We start from the raw sequence: 12,156 nt of genomic DNA, 5'->3' as shown, positions 1-12,156 counted from the left end.
AATGGGTTTACAGACCACCCATTGTCCTTAAGAGGTTAAATAAACCAGAAGAGATCCTTTAATTATCTCAATCATCTCTCTTTATTCCCATAATGCTGATCCGTGTTTTATTTTGTTCAAAAGGAAGAACCATAGCTCACTTTAACCCTTTCAGTCCTTACCTGGGTTTTTTTAAAGGGTTAATGGCAGCATAAGACAATGCGTGAGGGATAATTCTGCTATTTCTTCATTACATTGTGACCTTTGCTGAAGGATTTATATTGTATGCCTCCAGGGTATGTCATCTCCACAGACATTTCCCATGAATCACAGCTAGTGGTTGGGGTGGTAATTGGGTTTCTCCTAAACCTCTGTGTACCAGAGAGGTGGGTAATGTATTAACTACCCCTGCGACACTGAGCGTTAACTCCCATCTTTGGAGAAATATAAATATAAAAAAACCAAAAATGATTAATTTTAAAGTTAATGTCATGAGATTACTGCAGTATATTGTTGATAGAACATCCTCATACCCTTTTTTGACTGATTGGTTCCTGCCAATAAAACCTCAAACAATATTTGGTCCATTGTCTTGTCTTAGAATCATGATAACCTCTACCACTTCTGCTGGGAGGCCGTTTCCTTTATCCACCACCCTCTCAGTAAAGTAAAGCTTCCTTGCATCCAAACCTCTGACCTTCTAGTTTCAGCTCATGACCTTTCTTCTCCTTTTATTTATTTGAATCTTTCTATCACATCTCCTCCATCTTCTGTCCTCCAAGCCACACATATTGACATTAACCTATCCATCAAAAAAAGTTTCCTTTAGATCTGTTTATTACTCCTTCCTTCGTCCATCATCTATTCTTTTCTCGTATCTACCACATCAGGTTGTCCAAATCCCACCAGTCCAATGTATCGTCGGTCTTTATTCTGCAGGTGGGAATCATACATCGTGTTCCACCATCATTCTTTTATATGTGACATGATGGATAATGAAGATCCAAACATTAGATGACATCTAGGGGCATTTATTTCCTTTAAACTATTCACACATTATCACAGAGAGAATGTTCAATGGTCATCATGGTAGACCCAAGGGTTTCCGACCACCATGACCCAGGGGCGTTCTGGAATAGACTATTTCAGGCCGTTAGCATAGAAACATGTCTAGAAACATCTAGTTTGCCCATTTTTCCTGTTCTAAAGACTTAAACCTTAACTAGTCGTTGGCCTCGTCTTCAGGAGCCATATGCCTATCCCATGCATGCTTCAATTCGCTCACTGTATTAACCCCTACCGCTTCTGCTTGAAGGCTGTTCCAATTAATTTAGTTTATCTAGTATACGTTGGGACTTTATGTCGAGAAGCATATAAAGAGTTCTTTCTCCAAGATGAGAAAAATACCAAAAATAGCCAAAAAAACCCCAATAGTTTTCTTAAATTAGGTGGTTTTGGAAGACACCCTTTCCACATAACGACGACGTTCATAGGTTAGCATTCATACTACTTCTGGCTGCTGTATCTTAAAATCTATTCACACAACTTACTGCCCCCTTAGCCTTAAGACTTACGGATTTGCTAGCCATACAATACATTAATCACGAACAGTAAAAAATATATCGTTTTTAGATGTATAGAATGTTTCTATTTGATGTTTCTGCAATGTGCCGATTCTCAGCAGTAACCTTTTTCACTCTGCTGGTGGATCTTCTAATGATTGATAGAACCTGCAGGAGCAATAAAAAATAAAAAAACCATATACATATATATACACAAGGACATCTCAAGGTCACCAAGAGAGTCAGATGAGATGCTTTATTTTCAACCTCTTGCATCCAACAGAATATGCTGAACTACAAAGTCTGGCTCGGGAACAAAAGAAGAATAGACTATGTTCTTGAAGTTTGACTTTGAAATGAACAAATGTTCTAAAATAACTCAAAACTGTAAAAAAAAAAAAAAAAAAAGTGTCCATACAAATGCTCAACTTATAAGTTAGGGAAAAAGTTGCCGTATATATTGCTTTCCAGTTTTTCGTGGATTTCTAAAAGAAAAAAATGACTTTTTATATTTTATTTTATTGTAATTGCTTTTGTTGTTGTACCTTCCTCTAGTTATTCTGAAATTGGGTAATATTATTTGAAATAAGTTCCTAAATTAAATTGAGTTATTTAATGCACATGATAGCTGAGAGGTCCCTTCAAATTCTTGTGATGTCCCCGTTGCAAATGTCGATTCCTCTGAATGCATTTTCAACTTTTTTCCCACCCCTCAGCCAATGGACACCCTTTTAATGTTGCTGATTGGCTGCTTCAAGCAGCCAATCAGTGTTGTGAAATAGCGGAACATCGAGGTAGTAGGGATCAGAAGCTCTGAAGCTGCAGCTTCGCCAAAAGGTGTTTTGTTCTTTTGTTGCATGTCGAATGAGCTAATGATACACAATTACATTCCAATACATAGAGATGTTTATCCTAATGTGGATCCCATGGTGGCACCAGCATCGAGTATGTCATGAACACATCTAAGTATTGTTTTTGGATTGGATTTTTATTCCAATTTTTAAAAAAAATAATTCTAATAACATTGCTCAAACCACCTGTTTCAGGAGAGAAGAGGCTCGAGGTCAATTATTGTATTGTTAAACTTGCTTGTTAAACAATAAGGCTATAATCTGGGAATATAGCAATAAAAAGGGTATAACTGGGCAAAGTGTCTGCTGTAAGGAAGGCTGGGATTGCTCATCAACATCTCCTTGGCCAGACAAAATCTGAGATGTCTCCTCAAAGCTGATGTGTGTTATGGAGGACAAATGTGGATCTTCTGGTAGGAGAACTCACTGTGGTTTTACTTTTTATAGATAAAATGACATCTTAGCTCCACTTATCTGCAACTGAACACCCTGGACCTGGTAGAGTCACCCAAGGAGTATGATAAAGGATCTCCTTTGGGTTACCATCTTTGATGGTAAGGGAGATAGAATAAAAAATAAAGATCTTTCTCACATTTGGAGAAATAATCAATTACCGTAGCATCGCAATACAGTAGAAAAGAATATTGTCTTCTAAGAAGGAAACCCTTCCCTCTTAACCCCCCAAAAATAGAAGAACGTATTGAAGTACCGTTAATAACCTATTACGGCACGAAAAATGAATGAGAGAAACCGTGGTCTCTGGTATAAATCATCTATCTATCTACTGTATAAACTGTATATGTCTTCATTGGATGAATGATGAGCCGAGGTGGCCCAATAGTATTTAGTTCCCAAACTTAGAGTTTCTCAATGTTAGCTCTTTAGAACTTCCAATAGTCCATATTTTTAGGTGTGTGCAGGTGTATCATTGTCTGCCTGACCTGTGTTAATGGAATGAACATGTGTCGTCATGTGATGTAGAGGGATTGCCATGTTCTAGGGGCCCCCCCAAGGCTTCTTGAGGAACACGTGGTTCTTCACAACATCTGCCGCTAATGGCTTCTGTAATTATGTATCACACGGATGTTTGTGATCATATCACTGACGTATACGTACATGGAAGGGTGGCCCAATACAGCTTCAACATCCCTGCTTGAATACAGGTATATCAACAGATAGTATCTCTAAATCTGGACATGTTACATTCCCAGAAAGTATATCCAGAGCTCTCTTTTTTTATCATAAATATTTCCAATTTTTTTTTTTTCCGCGGAATAAAATTTTAATCAGCCTCAAGCCTGAATTTTCAATCTCTAGAGGCCTTTTATTTTTGGGTGGCGCGATTGAATATCTTCGAAAAAAAAAATAATTAAACCGCATTTTTTTTAATCCTTCCTTGGAAGAAAAGGGATGATTCATCTTGTCACTTCTGCGCCATGTAAATTAGGCAGGGAGAATGTCATCGCTCGTGTCGGTCCTTTCCCGGGGGACGTGCTTTACATTGGGGTCACGGCACAAAAAAGTACCGCATTAAGATCAATCCATCGGTCGTTTCAGGCAGCTGAAGTTGGACAATCTGTTATCTTGTCTGCGACTAATAGATGTCCTTATGCATCTCTATCCTTCATGTAAACGCAAATAAAATCTATGGTCAGTTTCGTATTGGTCATTATTATTCTAGCAGCAACCCGGGAATCTGAATGCTTATGCTTTTTAGGTTGTGCGCGCCCCTTTCTGTATATTTTTGGTGCATATTTGCAGTTTCTGACCAAACTTTTGGGTTGAGCAGCCCCCTCCTGCCACACAGGAGCCTCATTGATGGTGTCCACCAAAGACTTTAAATTGCAGGGGAGTCTTAGTGTGTTAAGGTGCAGTTCTGCCCCGCTGATTCAGTTCATTGGTAAGCAATATAGCCATGAAAAATTAGACAGGACTTGCCAAACTTGGGGTATTTGACGTAGTGGCCGGTGAAACAATATATGGCCGTATAGTGTGACGTAAACCCCGATATTTATGCCGTAGGCGTTTTTTGAATGGTATTCGCTGGGCATGCGCTTAATTCTTGCTTTGTTGAATGAGGTTGCCCCATACGATGGCATTTTTTGGTGATCTCCTTCACTACTATGTAAAACATTTTGGCGTGAGGGCAGAAAGTGAACCCCTAAGCTATGTTTCCGGAGTCCTCTCTTGCATACACTCTATTGCAAACGTACAAACAAACCTTATGATGGTACATATGCGTATAATGTAGGGTCTGATTGCACGGTAGATAAGAAGAACAGCCTCCCCGCAGAAGTGGTAGAGGTAAATACAGTGAGTCTTTACAGCAGGAGAAATGGGTGACTAGACGGGTCGATCTCCTGGTACAACACATATATATATTTTTTTTTTCTGAATTAGTGTTAAAACATGTCTACTCAGCAAACTCGGGTGACATGTTCACGTAATATTTAGTCGCTCCTCCAGATCTTTCGTCCCGTTGGTGTTTCATGTCGCGTCCAGAGGTCATTCTTCTTTGTCATCGTTTATTTATGAACTGCAAGCACGTTCTCTGCAGACGATCCAAAATTATTTACAAGGGAGAAGGTCCTGCTCAAAGGACCCGAAGCCTTCGGTGTCAGAGCCACCTACACGATTTGACTTATGACGGTTTTTCTTTCCTTATACCATAATAAATATTATTACCCAAATATAGTAACATAGCGCTTCTGCGGCATTTTATGATATTCTGCTGAACGCATCTGCTGCAACGCAAATAGATGGGGGGGTACTGCAAATGCATAGAAGATGTCGCAATGACTCTCTTAAACTCAGGGGAATGTTATTCTGAAGGCGGCACTCAGCTCTCGTGTGGATTTAAGTACACATAATGAGTGGATTGTCTCTTTACGACGACTTTGATATTTTAACCGGGGTAGAATAAGAAATGCTAAGCTGGCGATGGCTCTATACTCATAGTTGCTACATGCTGCAATATTTTGTACGGAAGACAAATAGGCGCAGGGACGGCAGCCCCTACAAAGCAAGGGCAAGTCCATTTTATGCCGCTACTCAATAGGTGAGTTAAGGAGATCAGAGATCTCCCTTGTATTGACCTACAGAGGTCATTGTGGCAGCTCTCGTAGTACCCTTTCCATCGCCTATCCTCCTGATGTGGAGCGCCAGGATATGGCACCATGTCTCGGAGATCATCACAGAGGATATGCAGCACCAGGAGGATAACTTCCTTGACGTACGTCCATGGTAGCATGTGCTGTAAAACTTAACTTTAATTTAATTAATTAAAAATGGTCATTCAAAGTAATAAAATATAAAAAAAAATAATAAAAATATAAAAAAATATATATAAATACCCAACTCCAATTACATTTCCCCTTGATGAGCTAGTCGACTGTAGGGGGGGGGGGGGAGTCAAAATTTATAAATCTCAAATACAATAACTGTAAGGCCTATAGTGAGCCTCCCACCCCAGGATCCATGAGCAAAGGAACCGGGGGGAGGAAAATGCCAGCTACCAGCTAAATGCCCTAGAGCTAAACTTAAACGGCGAACGTCCGGGGAGCACGGCATTCATCACAAGATGTTTTAGTAAATACTTTTTTATTGACACAATTTTTGGAGGAATCCGTGGTATCCGAGCCGGTGGATGAACGTTGGCCATCAGGCCGTCATGGTCCCTGCTCCTTACCCCCCCGTTCCTCCTCTTCCCAGCACTCGGAGAAAAGACTATCATTACGTCTTCAATTATTAAAGACCTCCCTTGAATATCTAAATGCTGATTTAACTCAGAACCTTTTAGGACACCACACACCTCTAATTTTAACTACAGCCATCGATTGGGTCTTCATAAATTATTCTCGCTTTTACTTAAGTTCTCTGTTCTTTGCATCTTTTTTCCCCCCTCTAATTTGATCCCATAGCATTTTTATTACAAATGAACGTCGACAGATTAACCGATAATTAACCCAAACATAATTAATATTAAGGAAACTTGTTAAAACAAGCTTGTCGCCAAGGAAACCTGTTTTTTTTCAGGATGGCCAACGGTGGCAGCTACATCAGCAAATATAGTGAAATTCCAGCAGGGTCCTGTTTGCTTTAGGTGGGCTTTAGAGGAGGCTTTCTACTTCTCCTCCACCTTGATGCTTAGGTAGTAATGATGGCTAATGCCCCCTTGTAGAGAGCCCTGTATTTATTTTATAAGAGAATCCCGGAAATAGGCATTTTCCCCCATTGCAATCTACGTAAAGCTTTATATATTTAATTATCCATGCCACTAAAGGAACATTTTGGGTCCTCCACAGTGTAGAAGAGAAGATACGTCCAGTAACTAATTCACCGCTTTGATTTTGGTTGTGCCCCCAACCTTGAAAACAAATGTATGGTGTGTTTGTGAGGAAATAGCAATGAATAATTCTATTTTGTGAACTAGGTTGATAATTGAATATAAATGATGTTCCAAAGATGGAGACGGGAGACATATGCTTTAACGAGGGGACAACACAATTAGTGAAACTGTATGCAAAATGACACACCTGCTCTTCACGAATTGTGTTGTCCCCTCGTTATAGCAAATGTCTATGTGTGTGGCTCTTTGCCTGGTTGTGTTGGGGTAGAGACATCTTTAATATCTGCTGCTTCCAGAAGGACCATTTTTCATCAAGCGGTTGACCAAAAACAGAATATAACTATGTGGTGGACAAGATGAGACCTCGAATAAAGAAAAGAATATCCCCAGTGCTCATTGGTAGAATTAATGCATTCCTCAGTTTGTTATGTAGGGCGTTTGACCTTGACAACCATCTCAGAAGGTTCTGGGAAGAACTGTTCTAGAAAATATGAAACCAAGCTTAATTTATATTCTAATTCTGAGATCTTAAATAATTCTGCCTCTATGATCATACCTGGGAACATTCTAAACGAGCTGGCCCTGAGAGTCTTGAAATAATAATTATTACTACAGTTGTCTAAGAGCTACTTAAAACTAAAACTAAAACTGTACATATATTCGTTAACTGTATAGTCATGTATAACATAGAAAAAACCCAAGTGCTAGGGGTCTCTAGCCTTGATGATAAACAATGTATCCAACGTCCACATATATGATATTCGACGATAGTATGGACTCATGTGTAATGATTGCGTTGGTGGTTTTGGTGGATAATGGCGAGCCTACTGAATGATTGTGAAGAACAAAGGTGCGTTGTTCAGATTTGCGTCAAGGCGTATTGGAAAGTAAAAGAGAAGTTGTTAAGGTCCTATTCCAACAGGCTAGAGGCTGTGAGGAATGCTGCGGAGGAAATACTGACTTCTGACTTGTAAGCTTGTGCTGAGTAAAGTTGGACTCCCTACATCCATTGAATTTTTTGGGAACCAATGATTTTCTGTGAACCAATGTAACAAATGATTATTAAACACCCTGTACTTGTTTCTCAACAGGTGCCCTATTTGCTAAAACGCTCTCTCCCCACCCTCTCCTTTCTATGTGAAAAACTCTACAAGGAGCCCGAGGAGCCCCCTTAGCTAGATGGCACGTTAAAGGTCTTGTCATTGTGCCAAACATGAACATTTCCCGACGTCTGTACACTTTTACGTCTTGTCGAAGGCACGGCAGATCAGTCCTTCTTACACCGATTTTAATTAATCACCGGAATTCTCATTACAGATCGGAATATTCCTTTATACGCTTCCTTCCTGGATCCCAAAAAGCCTTTAAACACCAGTAAAAAAAAAGATAATTTTATGGTTTTATGAAAGATGCGTACCTTTAACCAATTTTTTTTCCAGTGATCTGGATCTGGGAGAAAAATTTGCCTAATTTTTTCCCTGACAGACGAGAAAAAGCTAACAGATGCCCACCGTGGGAATAAAGAACAAGCACATGATTTGCTACGACTTCCGCCTTGTGATGAAATGGTGAATAATCGACGTTCTGCATTTCTAATGAGTTGGCTGAACAGATGGTGTTGGTTTAAGTTAAAGGGATAGCATCCAAAATGCTTGCTTCACGTCCCCTAATTTTTCGGCGTGCCTACCAGGGACACTCATTCCAAATTCATTCGTTTTAGCTGGAGACCATATTTCTTTCGAAGAAAAGTTGTTTAAGCCCTTTTTCCATGCATGTTTCCAACATTACGTCCTATCAGATATTATTCCAACATGTAACAGGACCCTAGGCGGCTAAAGTCATCATCTGCTACATTTTACTATATTATATGCTATATTACCCCGATTATTAATAAAATAAGCAATATACATATTTATCTATGTACTACAAGCCCTGTTCTTGGGGTCTTCATGATTCTTTCTCCCCATTAAGTTATCTCCGCACCATTGTTAAGTTGATAATTGTTCTTAATTGGGTCAGGCAGCCCTTGTTAGGGTGAGTGAGAAGAAAGAAGAGAACTTCAGGACTGTAGTGAGCGATCGCGCATATTGGACGCAGTTACGCCATCGGGCGGCTGCTGGCCTTAAAGAGACAGACTTCTCCAGTCCAGCCCTGAGTTTACTTTTTTAAACATCAATACAATAAAAATACTCAAATAAAGACACGGAGGTTGGATATTGAATATTGACTTATGAAATACAGTAACCTAAAATCATCATTCCAATTTTAAATAATATAACAAAGTTATGTCGTATGTCAAACAATCAAGCTAACTTTGCTCCATACTCTGTAACGCTTGGAATTAACCCTTGTGATCCAACAGTCCCCGGCAGATACCTACAGCCACCTATTTGCCGAAAGAGATTGAGTCAAAACATGCCTAGCGGCCTCCAGGGGTCTTTGTGAACTGGAATATTCCTTAAGTGTAAGAATTTAAGAATATTAAATCTAGCGTAGTCCCTGTGCTTGGACGCGCTGCTGTCTGTGTTTGGATGTTGCTGTCCTTTATGTATTGGTTAAATGTTGTAGGTCCATGTACCGGTCCTTTCTTACCAATAATGTAAAATCAACATTTTAAGAAATAACTAAATAAGACAGTGTCCAGAAAATTTCCATGGTCTGGGTCAGGATGCTTTGTGTGTACTTGGCAGATCAAGAACTTGGACTGTAAAAGTTGTCGATCACATGAAGCATGATGTCACTGCCACCTCTATTGCTCCCACCGATAATGATTGGAGACTTAGTACATTTATACGCTCCAGCTGGCAGCCTATGATCCCCAGTTGAAAAAAAAGATCTGCCGTCTGTTTCTGACGCATGCAATCAGTATCACCACCTGCCAGCACATGGCAGTGGGCATGATGTCTCCAGACTGGATTAAAACAAAATGTATATGGTCCACGATACATGTATAGCTTTAGATTTTACTGCGCATGGTCATAGTACATGCTTTATTACTCAGACACGGTCTTGTTGACCGAAGGATGGATCCTTGTTCTTGTAGTGCCTGTTTGCACAGATTTTCTTGGGAGCTCTGGGGAGAGACCTTGAGGACTCTATCAAGAGAAAGCACAGGTCTTATCACTCGACGCTTAATGGACGTTTTCCAGGCATGCACATAGGGGGTATTGGTGAGGGTCCTTGGAGCGCACTTTGTTATTAGGTATCACCATTTGTTGAGGAAGTAATTGGTTAAGGGTGAAAAAATAACAAAAATGATATGGTATGGATAATTAGTGATCTTTGATAGCAAACTAATGAATGTACAAGGGTAACAAACAAGCTTAAAAACATTGTTACAGTTATTAGTAAAGACTAAAAAGGTAGAAAAATAAAATATCTAATGTGTTTTGGTGGCCATCTTTTTTGGGGGAAAGGCATTTATTTTAACAAAGTGGGTGATGTATATGTATGCATATCTTCAACATGGTTGCTCATGAGGTGGCTTGCATCCATGCATTTCCTAAGTCTCTTTTTTTCCCAGAAAGTCCACTCTGAAGGAGCTTGGAGATGTTTCTCACTCACAGAGCTAGTGTCCATTTACCTAATTACTTACGACCCAAACCATATGTAGATTGAAATAGCTTTGGAGGTATTCCTCCTCCAGAAAAGTTGGCAACCATATCGCCTCCCTGTATTACTGTGCAGAAGAATGAGAAAAGGTTGAAGGAGAACCTTCCTGATCCCTCACCTTGACTCAGCAGGAAAGGAGGTTGTAGGATTCTAGCGGCACTAGGCTTGGTTCCAAGAGTACTTTTTTCCAATCTTCAAGATAAGTTACTCAACTGTGTTATCTCCATAACTTTAAGTCAGAAGGAACACAAGCTATAACATTCTTCTCATTCATCAAACAGTAACGTACGTATCTCCATTGATTAATAGCCATCAACAATACCCCGAGACAGTGTCCTTTTTCTTCTCTCATGAGATAAATATTTTTTCCCAGCAGCTGAGATAACTCATTGTTGTAATAAAAACATCCACATGTTCTGGACCACGTTATGCAATATATGTATCAAAAATGTATCATTATATGTTTATTCTCTATATATTTATCACCAATGCAGATACATTTATTTTAACGTGAATTTAAGAAAGGTTGTCAGCATTTGTTTTGTTGGCGGAAACATAAAGGAGAGGATCCACGTTGATGTAAGCGTTACTTGTCGTACCTGTTTTAAGATGGCAAATAATTGAATCCTTGTGGAAGGAGAAGTAGGTCCCACATTTCTCTCTGTATCTCTATAAATGTCTTCACTCATGTGTTTAGAATAAAAGAGAATAAACAAAGTTTAAAGCTTTTCCAATTGCTCATCATAGTTTTTGACAAGACTACTGTAGACCATCTTGGGGGACAACCCTAATGTTACCTCTGCTTGTCCGTCTTGTGATGTTCTCGTTGGGCCAGGGTCAGATTGGTATTGTTTCCCATCTGGCTGAACCTTTCACCTTGGTCATTCCCCGATGCTAAAGATCCCAACTGTTTCTGGACCAGAGCTTGGAGATGTTTTTCACCCACAGACCGAGTGTCCATTTACCTAGTTACTTACGGCCCAAACGATATGTAGATTGAAATAGCTTTGCAGGTATTCCTGCTCCAGAAAAGTTGGCAACCATATCGCCTCCATGTATTACTGTGCAGAAGAATGAGAAAAGGTTGGAGGAGAACCTTCCTGATCCCTCACCTTGAGTCAGCAGGAAGAGAGGTTGTAGGATTCTAGCGGCACTTGGCTTGGTTGAGTACTTTTTTTGCAATCTTCAAGACAAGTTACTCAAAAGATGTTTCTGGACCAGTATCTCAAAAATACTTTTCATATATCTCCCACACAATGGAATTTTTATGTATTTCAGACTTTACACAAAACACTATTCGACTATTTATATCCTGGAATGCCTAATATCCATAATTATTATGAAACCCTGATTCACATGCAGTGAAAGTAACCCTCAACAAGATCTGGATAATGAGTGAATTAACAGGAATCTATGCAATATGGGTTATATGTTACCAAAAAAAGAAAAACAGTGCTGATAATTGTACTCTTTAGTGAGATGTTACCAATTAGAATGAACTATAGTTACTTGTGGGTCATCGAGCACTAGGCAAGCTAGCCGACATCCCATTAACCCAAAGGGCACCATCTTTACTAAATGTGTTCTTATTTCTTTGACCGCTAGCACATTATAATTCTATACCTTCAAACCATTAACGCGTTAAAAGTGCTAATGTGCCTCACACATCTTCATTGCAAATATACATTTATTACACCCACAGAAATATACAGACCTTCCATGCAACTGCAATTTGCACTGTTTAATGAGAACGCCATACACCTTTCCGATTTACTTGTTAAGTCTTTAATTAGCAGGCAAACTC

General features: G+C 39.5%; 1 protein-coding gene across 1 annotated transcript in view; it reads right to left on the bottom strand.

The window, feature by feature from the left end:
• The window catches only part of LOC149276018 (vesicular glutamate transporter 1), a 42,318-nt gene extending 31,005 nt beyond the window's left edge, over positions 1–11,313 (bottom strand). The window contains exon 1 of the mRNA XM_089504029.1: positions 11,150–11,313. Coding sequence (XP_089360155.1) covers positions 11,150–11,313 — 164 coding nt within the window. The remainder of the gene's footprint in view (positions 1–11,149) is intronic.
• Between the last annotated feature and the right edge of the window lie 843 nt (positions 11,314–12,156).

Source organism: Sceloporus occidentalis, unplaced genomic scaffold (assembly GCF_023333645.1).
Source record: "Sceloporus occidentalis isolate IW3139 unplaced genomic scaffold, rSceOcc1.0.p SCAF_252, whole genome shotgun sequence".
In the NCBI taxonomy this organism is placed as follows: domain Eukaryota; kingdom Metazoa; phylum Chordata; class Lepidosauria; order Squamata; family Phrynosomatidae; genus Sceloporus; species Sceloporus occidentalis.
This window is presented reverse-complemented; position numbering and strand designations above follow the sequence as displayed.